The 10,844-nt window shown below is 35.5% G+C and overlaps 1 protein-coding gene across 1 annotated transcript; it reads left to right on the top strand.

The window, feature by feature from the left end:
- The first annotated feature begins 766 nt into the window (after positions 1 to 766).
- Positions 767 to 9,766, top strand: LOC132562448 (WASH complex subunit 3-like). Its single transcript, XM_060227190.1, has 6 exons — positions 767 to 875; positions 3,437 to 3,601; positions 4,887 to 5,027; positions 5,624 to 5,725; positions 5,849 to 5,913; positions 6,721 to 9,766. The coding sequence occupies exons 1-6, from the start codon at positions 825 to 827 to the stop codon at positions 6,818 to 6,820; spliced, it is 624 nt and encodes a 207-aa protein (XP_060083173.1). The 5' UTR covers positions 767 to 824; the 3' UTR covers positions 6,821 to 9,766.
- Positions 9,767 to 10,844: the final 1,078 nt, after the last annotated feature.

The raw sequence follows: 10,844 nt of genomic DNA, 5'->3' as shown, positions 1-10,844 counted from the left end.
CGACGAACACCTCCATCATAGATAAGTAGGCCGATACTATTTTCAGATAACTTTATTATCCAAAATGATGGAGGTCTGAAACATACAAAAAGTAACATTGTAAATAAAATCAACTATCTGTTGGTAAGACATAAGTAATAGACTAACAAGTAAATACATAATCCTCTAGAAAAGTCAGTTGAAGAGACATTGCTGTGAACATTATCACACCATCGCCAGCATTGAAAACAATTGAATATTGCTGAAGTTTGCAATAAAAGATAAGAATGAAATAAACACCTCCAATCGATACATTATCAGAGAAGATGACTTTTATTTCAGTTGGGATTTTTTCACCAATTTTACAACAGATCGGACAGCCTCATGAAATTCACGTATAACTGCGATTGAGTCGCCCATATTAATTTTTCGCGTCTCCGATACTATTTGGACACGTGGCTTCCGGACACTAATTTTGGAACGTGACATTACTTCCCGAGATTGGTCATAATTTACATTGCGAGTGTCGTGATAAAGCAGAAGACGCTTACTCTTTTGGAACATTTGGTCTTAGTTTCCGTGTACTTTTTTCAGAAATTTCTCTGTAAATCTTCCCAACCTTCATTTTAAGGCCTCTACCCAAACCGCAAACCATAATTTGGGGCCGTTTCAATTTTGAAATGTTCCTCGTTAAAAAAGTTGGAGCATTCTGAAGGGGAGGTAACTCGCGCAGTGTTTCTGTAGTGACTATAATCGAACGCACCAGAAAATCCTCCCATTACGAATCGAAACTCATGATGTGAGAGGTTCTGTCCTTAAAGAAGACCAGGGTTTTATAAAGCGACATGGATGCAGACGGCCTGCCTCTCGTAGGTCCCGGGGTGGACTACACTAAGGTAGTCATTAACCAGACATTTTAAATCTATACCTTACATCATATTGACAGATTCAGCAGTAAGATTAATTGATCATCCAACAGCAATCTGGGTGTACTAAATGGTATATAGCTTCAGGTTTTAGGTTGATCCTACAAAAAATAACAGGAATCGTATATGAAAAATGATGTGTCTTTGAAGTAGGGTACATTTATATACCCTGTACAACCCAATACTACCGAATACCAGCGTCGATTTACCTAATTAACACAACCCATATCCTTGACGTTATGCTATGTTGACAAACTGCCTCCAAACAAATACGTAAATTAATTCAAATGTGTTCATTCTATAAGATTTACTTTTTAAAATGCTGGTCGATGAAACACCAGAATTTTTCTCAAGAGATCCACAGGTCCGACCTCGAATTCATTTTTCTGTATCGGACAGGTGACTGCCCTTCTGATAACATCACTAAATCATTGAGACGCTTGAGTTGGCTTCCAATGACCCAGAAGTACACATGCAAGTGTTACATGAAATCATCATTTGAATTGGAAAGACATTTTGAAGTTATTGTTTTGATGAAAATAAAAATCCAAATAAATTCACTGTACCAAGTGGTGCATATTTGTGTTTAGGTGTGTGCACCTTTTCTAAAGGGTTAGATCCAAGTTTTTTTTGTTCCTTTTTTTCTTAAATGAGCAATATTTCTTGATTAACTTCTTTCTTGTCACACAAACTGTTTAAATAAAGTTCAACAGTTTCATAAATCAGAATTGAGTGTAGTATTGGGTTGTGTTGAGTAAATCAACATTTGTATAGGGTAGTATTGAGTTGTGTCAGATAAATTAACACTTGTATGGGGCAGTATTCGGTAAATTGATGCACCGCTAAAATATGCCATTAGTAATTTATGCCATTGATACAACGAAGGAGGTATTGCATGCCACAGATAAATGTTAGCGTTATATTCACAGAATAACTCAATTTATTCTTAGGATTATGCTTTTTACATCTTTGTTTGGAATCCAAACATTCTTGATACTAAACTGCATATTCTGGTTATTTGCAAAAAATTGTGAATTTTTAAGGTTGAGTTTGGTCCCACACTAAAAAATGGATATTGTCAATCTTTATTGTTGGTGGTGGGTGGGGGTTTGGTTAGGACTGGGACGGGTCGTATCAGTCTTACTCCTACTGTATGAAAGAAGTATTATATTTTGTTATAAGAATATCTCAAATGAACAATAATCTGTGTTTTGATCTTAATGTGAATAAAGACCTTTTATTTTTAAGACACTTATAGCCATATCTAGTTCACCTTTCTTGCTTGCTATGCAATTTAAAGCCTTGACCACATTTTACACTACAAAAAGACCGACCATGCACATATACCTCCACAGAAAGGATGAGTTTGGAAATCAGTTCATAAATTAGTTGATTCTGTTATTTTATGAAGACATGTATATAAGATAAATAGATAAAAAACAAAATGCAAAAATGTTACAAGATATTGTGTTTTATACGACAACTTGGAAATATTTCATGCAGATAAAACTGTTTCTTTTCTATTTGGAAGGTAAAACCATATCATCTACTTTGTTTGAGTTATCTCCCTTCATCCATACTTTCAAAGTTTCTTATACACTAGTAATATAACTAATACTATCATCATATTATCGATCACCAACAATGTTGTCTTTCTCCAGCCAGGAGAGACTATTTCATCATTATCATTTCTAAGAAAAGGTCCTACTGTATTCAGAATGTAATCATCAGGCATTGCTATGCTCATGAACTAGTGGTTGTTATATATTGGGAAAAGCACATGTGTACAGGACAGTTTAGAGTGTAACATGATGGTCTCCTATGTCCACTTTCGTTCAACACGTCAGTCTACACTGCAAATGGTGAGATTTTGATCTTTTGGCAGGCTTAGAGATAAAGCTTACTTTGAGTGAACTTATTATGAAGGACAATCAAATTTTCACTTCTTCAAAAAATTGATGTTTTTCTCACAAAAATATTTTTAAAAATCTATGATGTTTTGTGACAATCAGCATTCATAGTTTAGTAATTTACTAATGTAATTAGTCTTTTAGGCAAGAATGTCATTGATTAATTTGGATTAAATGTAAAGTTTCATAAAGAAACAAATCTTTAGACTGACCTCTATGGGATATAAGCATTGCTGAAAACCCCACCTTTTGTCAAAAATATCCCTTGGGAAAATAAAATGTCCCTTGGAAAAGAGGAACGACTTTTATATAAATAGAGGGTCTCGGTCCACAAGGATGGGAATTGAAGAGTGGGGCCCAATAGGGGAAATGGAGAAATTCTTTAAAATCTAACTCCTCCCGTAAGAATTATTGGATATTGCCCAAATTTGATCTGAAGCATTCGTAGGTGAACAGGAATCAATTTTGTATAAATGGTGAATCTCAGCCCTCTGGGGCAGGAGGGGTGAAGCCCAACAGGGGAAATAGAGCAATTTCTTTAAGATCCTACTCTTGTGTTCACAACAAATGTTTTCAGTAGTCCAAACAACTTCATTCATGTATATCTTTAACATGTTGCAGGTGGAAGCAATTCATCAGAAGCGAACATTAGCTTTCCTGAACCATTTTGTGAGCCACACTGCCAGCTTTCTCAACCGATTTTCCTGTGTATGTGAAGAGAAACTTGATCACATGTCCAGTCGCCTGCAGCAGCTGGAAATAACTATGAATATTTTAGAAGCGAAGGTAAACTCCTGAATTTAGATTGTTATTCTACATTTGCACCTTCATATCTCAATATCACCACTGTTTGCCTCCTGATTGCTCTCTTGATTTTTTCAATCTCGTACACTTAAAGAACAAAAGTTTTTTTTATTTCACCAGTAACCTAAATATCCCATAAGTAATTATAAAGCCAAGATATGTTTTATATATATTTTGTTTGCCAGTGATGCCAAGCCGTACTCAAAAACACAAAAGATGATCAACATCAAAAGATCATAAACAGTAGTTGAATAGAGTTAATAGATGTCATTATTTGAAATGGGGAGATAATATCATGCTTTGCGTTTTTGTCATTCAATAAAATAATCTGATTTATGTGACACTTACATTTTGCCATTTTAGTAAAATGAAGAATTTGTTGACATGTTGCATCAATCTCCTGCTAAATGAAAACTTATTCAAGATCCTCTATTGCTTTCTTAATGAACAAGATTGGTAATCTGTATGGAAAAGAACAGGGGATAACTGATTCGGAGAAAGAGAGTATTTAAAGAAAAATCCCAGTTGGTGAGGCACTTTAATGCATTTGTTCATATTGGGGAAATAGGTCAAGTTCAGTAAATACTGTGTGTTACCATGGTAGAGTAAATACTGTGTGTTACCATGGTGTAGTAAATACTGTGTGTAACCATGGTACAGTAAATACTGTGTGTTACCATGGTATAGTAAATACTGTGTGTTACCATGGTATAGTAAATACTGTGTGTTACCATGGTATAGTAAATACTTTGTGTTACCATGATGTAGTAAATAATGTGTGTTACCGTGGTAGAGTAAATACTGTGTGTTACCATGGTAAAGTAAATACTGTGTGTTACCATGGTAGAGTAAATACTGTGTGTTACCATGGTGTAGTAAATACTGTGTGTTACCATGGTACAGTAAATACTGTGTGTTACCATGGTACAGTAAATACTGTGTGTTACCATGGTATAGTAAATACTGTGTGTTACCGTGGTATAGTAAATACTGTGTGTTACCGTGGTATAGTAAATACTGTGTGTTACCATGGTATAGTAAATACTGTGTGTTACCATGATGTAGTAAATAATGTGTGTTACCGTGGTAGAGTAAATACTGTGTGTTACCATGGTAAAGTAAATACTGTGTGTTACCATGGTAGAGTAAATACTGTGTGTTACCATGGTGTAGTAAATACTGTGTGTTACCATGGTACAGTAAATAAGTGTTACCATGGTGAAGTAAATACTGTGTGTTACCATGGTAGTATTATCTTATGTTATAGTTGACATCAATACCTGGGCTAGAGAATGTTACAGCCCCATCTAGTGAAGCTACAAGAACAACAGATACTCCACAAACTACCCCGCAATCCAACATTCCTGCTGCCCCGCAAGCTACAGGTGACCAGCAAGGTGTTCCCCAAGTAAGTAAGGCAGTTCTGTAGATTTACAGAGATGATAGATGTCCCACAAACTGCCCCACATTCCCCCAGTCCTACCGCCCCTCAGGCTACAAGTGACCAGCAAGTGTACCCACATTTAATAGGTCAGACCTTCTATCTACAGAGATGATATTTCCTACATATTGTCCCTCTTCTATATATGGTAGTGTCAATGTCAACTCAATTTTATAGAATTGTAGTTACAGTCCTACTGCCCCTCAGGCTACAAGTGACCAGCAAGTGTACCTACATTTAATAGGTCAGACCTTCTATCTACAGAGATGACATTTCCTACATATTGTCCCTCTTCTATATATGGTAGTGTCAATCAACTCAATGTTAAAGAATTGTAGTTACAGTAGAATAAGTTATATTGAATGTTTTGTGGTTACAGCTGTCAGATGTTCTGATTACTACCCATGTAGAATTTGGTTAATATGAGATGTTTTGTGGTAACAGCTGCTGATGGTTGCTGCCCAAGTAGAATTTAGTTAATATGAGATGTTTTGTGGTAACAACTGTCTGATGGTTGCTGCCCAAGTAGAATTTGGTTAATATTAGATGTTTTGTGGTTATAGCAGCTAGATGTTCCTGATGCTGACCCAGTAGAAGAACAGGTAGCAGATAATCCTGTATCAAAGGATCCTCGCTATGCAAAGTATTTTAAGATGCTACAAGTGGTAAGTAGGAAATGTAATTTAAAACTGTGTATATCTACCTGACATTTTACACAATACCCTGTCCTGACAAATGAGGAATGTTGAGGAATAATGGTGGTGATATATATATTTTTCTTTTGACAGGGAGTACCAGAAGGAGCAATTAGGCCTAAAATGAAGATGGATGGACTTGACCCAGACTTTCTAAGGTGTGTTATCAAGCCTGATTCTAGACAGGAATGGGAGTTTATCTCTTTGACACCTTGATCACATGTTTCTATATATATTTCATAGCATTTTTATATTCCCTTCATCTTAAATATGATCTGTATTTTAAAAAAATCCCAATTTCATCAACTTCAAGCCTTAAGATGCTTTACAAAAATTGTAAATTTCATAACACCAGGGTCTCAGATTTGCCTGAGGGAGGGAGTTGATTTTACTGAAGTTTATATAGGAATATTACATTTTTGAGTATTTGTTAATTTATTGCTTGGAAATAGTTAAAACTTTGTTAAAATTATTAGTTTGATGATTTGTACATACTGATCCTAGCTGTCTTAATAGGGCTGACGAGTGGGGCCAAAAGGGATCAAATTGACTTAAATTTCTGATATGCTCAATATCTAGATATGATAGAATGTATTAAATACAGTAAGCCAAAAGAGATCAAATTGACTTAAATTTCAGATATGCTCAATATCTAGATATGATAGAATCTATTAAATACAGTAAAACATGGGATGGCAGATATTGTTATAGTTCAAGTGTTTTGTTACTTTGTTAACAAAATTATTTTCTATGATATAGCTCAGTTGACCACTAAGGCTTTTTCTTTTTTTTTATTGTTTTTTTTTTTGTTAATTTGAAAGTTCCATTCAAAACCATTCACAGCGATGTAATCATAAATTCTATATAAATTCAAGTTTTTTGGATTGCAATTTTATTCCTTTTGTGTCTTATTTTGGTTGTACAGAAAAATGCCTCACAAACTAAAAAAAAAATTTTTTATTTAGCACACCTGATGCCCCAGCGCCACCTATGTCTACCAAGAAAAAGGATGAAAGTGATGATGACTTCAGTGATGAAAGCGAAAGTGATAGTTTCAGTGATTGAAGTGATTGAATATTTACGCTGGATATTGTGATAATCCTGCAAACAATGCAAGCAGTCTTCATCATCCTTGAGTTCATGTCTGTGAAAATCACTGTGAAATCTAAATGATAGAGCATGGAAAAATTGTGAACCATATGTGATAGATTGGCTAATAATGTGCATCACCAGTAATACAGATTGGCTAATAATGTGAATCACCAGTGACACAGATTGGCTCATAATGTGCATCAGCAGTAATACAGATTGGCTAATAATTTGAATTACCAGTGATACAGATTGGCTAATAATGTGAATCACCAGTGATACAGATTGGCGAATAATGTGAATTACCAGTGATGATACAGATTGGGTAATCATGTGAATTACCAGTGATACAGATTGGCTAATAATGTGCGTCACCAGTGATACAGATTGGGTAATCATGTGAATTACCAGTGATACAGATTGGCTAATAATGTGCATCACCAGTGATACAGATTGGCTAATAATGTGAATTACCAGTAATACAGATTGGCTAATAATGTGCATCACCAGCTACACAGATTGGGTAATCATGTGAATCACCAGTGATACAGATTGGCTAATAATTTGAATTACCAATAATACAGATTGGCTAATAATGTGCATCACCAGTGATACAGATTGGCTAATAATGTGAATTACCAGTAATACAGATTGGCTAATAATGTGCATCACCAGCTACACAGATTGGGTAATCATGTGAATCACCAGTGATACAGATTGGCTAATAATTTGAATTACCAGTAATACAGATTTGCTAATAATGTGAATCACCAGTGACACAGATTGGCTAATAATGTGCATCAGCAGTAATACAGATTGGCGAATAATGTGAATTACCAGTAATACAGATTGGCTAATAATGTGCATCACCAGTGTTATATATTGGCGAATAATGTGAAATACCAGTAATACAGATTGGCTAATAATGTGAATCACCAGTGATACAGATTGGCGAATAATGTGAATTACCAGTGATACAGATTAGTCAGTCATGTGAATTATTAGTGATAAAGATTGGCTAATAATGTGAATCACCAGTTATACAGATTAGTCAGTCATGTGAATCACCAGTGATACAGATTAGTCAGTCATGTGAATCACCATTGATACAGATTTGTTAATCATGTAAATCACCAGTGATACAGATTAGTCAGTCATGTGAATCACCAGTGATACAGATTGGCTTATCATGTGAATCACCAGTGATACAGATTTGCTAATCGTGTGAATCACCAGTGACACAGATTAGGCAGTCATGTGAATCACCAGTGATACAGATTAGCTAATCATGTGAATCACCAGTGATACAGATTAGTCAGTCGTGTGAATCACCAGTGATACAGAATGGCTTATCATGTGAATCACCAGTGATACAGATTGGCTTATCATGTGAATCACCAGTGATACAGATTTACTAATCATGTGAATCACCAGTGACACAGATTAGTCAGTCATGTGAATCACCAGTGATACAGATTGGCTTATCATGTGAATCACCAGTGATACAGATTGGCTTATCATGTGAATCACCAGTGATACAGATAAGCTAATCATGTGAATCACCAGTGATACAGATTAGTCAGTCCTGTGAATCACCAGTGACACAGATTAGTCAGTCATGTGAATCACCAGTGATACAGATTGGCTAATAATGTGAATCACCAGTGATACAGATTGGCTTATCATGTGAATCACCAGTGATACAGATTGGCTTATCATGTGAATCACCAGTGACACAGATTAGTCAGTCATGTGAATCACCAGTGATACAGATAAGCTAATAATGTGAATCACCAGTGATACAGATTAGTCAGTCGTGTGAATCACCAGTGATACAGAATGGCTTATTATGTGAATCACCAGTGATACAGATTGGCTAATCATGTGAATCACCAGTGATACAGATTGGCTTATCATGTGAATCACCAGTGATACAGATTAGTCAGTCTTGTGAATCACCAGTGATACAGATAAGCTAATCATGTGAATCACCAGTGATGAAGATTAGTCAGTCATGTGAATCACCAGTGATACAGATAAGCTAATAATGTGAATCACCAGTGATACAGATTAGCTAATCATGTGAATCACCAGTGATACAGATTAGCTAATCATGTGAATCACCAGTGATACAGATTATTCAGTTGTGTCAGTGATATATGCTACAGTCATTTAGTGCAATATGTAAGTTGGTATCAAGACGTTTGATGGATGTGTATTAAATTCATCTAAACAAAGCTTAAGAAGCAGATCACAGGTTAAATTAATTTGTATATTTTGAAAAATATGTAAATGTACATTTTAAATAAAACCTGAAGTTGTTAAATATGGTTATACATATTATTTGGAAACATGACATTGCTTATATTGATTCACCAGGATCAAAAGGCTGATGTCATCAATAAAGCAGTTTATTTTCCTTTTCCACCCCTACCACCAATCGAAGTGGGGAGGGAGCGGCTTAGGTTTTGCTCTGTTTCTTATTAAGTCGCCCTAAGCAAGTCGGAAGGACTTAATGTTCTGCTTTGTTATTATCATTATATACAAATTTAATGGTTTATCTGAAATCTTCCCAATGATTGTTAAATATTGAGAAAAAAAATACTCCTTAACCGATTAACCGATTAACTGTTGTTTTAATCTTTTTGCGTTTGTGAAATACCAATACTTGTTTTGTAATTAATCAAATGGCATTGTGTACATATTTATGATATGTCTCCTACCCTTCCGGTTTCAAGGTTTATGTAAATCAGTCCCGAATACTGTTTTTTTTCAGGTCTGAGTTCACCAGTATATTTGTACAGAAGCATCTGTAACGCCATAAAATAAACTATTTAGATATTCATTTAGAGTATGTACAGGTCATATTGATTTTGATCAAACTCAACTCATCATCAGCAATAAAAGTTTATAAAACGTTTACTTAACGTTTGTTAGAGTGATGTTGACCAAACGAGAGACTGGAAATGTCACTAAGTGATGGCATCAGGTACTCCCCCTACTTTCTTCAGCTTTGATGCCGACGTCCACGCTTGGCTATTGATACATTCTGTGGAACTAGTCCTCACCACTCTGAGACAGCTGACCAAACCTCATACGTTGTCCAGTTAAAGGATGCAGTATGCCTACCAAATTGCTGTAATGAGGCGTCAAAAGGTCGCTTCCTGGACCAAGAAACGATATGACCGTTCTGTTCGTTATTCACGACTTGATATAGGTGACCGAGTCCTGGTAAGGAAGGTAAGCTCAAACTGGCTGATAAATGGGAAGAGGAATATTGTTCAGTCATAAATAGTCCTAACAATGATATCCCAGTGTATGAGCAGAGGTAGGAATCAGGAAAGAGGATGTTGCAAACCATTTACCTAAATATAATTCTTCTATTCAATACCCATAGAGGTTCCCATTGAAGGTGCTCACCGCAAAGTGAAATTGACTCTGCTTAAGTCTGTGCATATAGAATCGTGGAAGTCAACAGACTCAGACAGTGGCATTATCTCTGGATAGGATGGGTGAATGGGCATATGTACAGCGGTTTAAACGTGTTGTGTTAAGGAAATAGGCATTTAAAAAGTAGCCACCGTAATACCATTTTGACAGTTCCTAAATGTTAATACCTATGGTATGTGCCTTATGTAGTGTACTGATAAGGAGGGATCTTTCCAACCGCCCTTGGACACCTGATAAAATTCTTCATTACTTTTATATTCAGCGAGTGTGATACTGCTTGTTTTCCTCTTCTGCATTATCCAGCGTACTTCGCAGTTGTCCTTATTATCTTCAAATGATTGCTTCTGCTGCTGTTGTTGTGAAGTGGAAAAACTCTTCTGAATTCCTGTTAAAAAAGAGAATACTATAAGAAAAATATGAATTATAACTTTACGGTGTTAACTATTGTTATTGTTTCAATATAATTCATCCTTTATGTTTTGAAGTTGAAATGTCGTTTAAAAGATTTACTGGTAGAATGTTTTCTCACTCTTTACAAATTTTCATCGTA

Source organism: Ylistrum balloti, unplaced genomic scaffold (assembly GCF_031769215.1).
Source record: "Ylistrum balloti isolate Yb309-2 unplaced genomic scaffold, AGI_CSIRO_Ybal_v1 Utg371418, whole genome shotgun sequence".
NCBI classification, from domain to species: domain Eukaryota; kingdom Metazoa; phylum Mollusca; class Bivalvia; order Pectinida; family Pectinidae; genus Ylistrum; species Ylistrum balloti.
The sequence above is the reverse complement of the archived record's forward strand: the minus strand, read 5'-3'. Positions and strand labels throughout refer to the sequence as shown.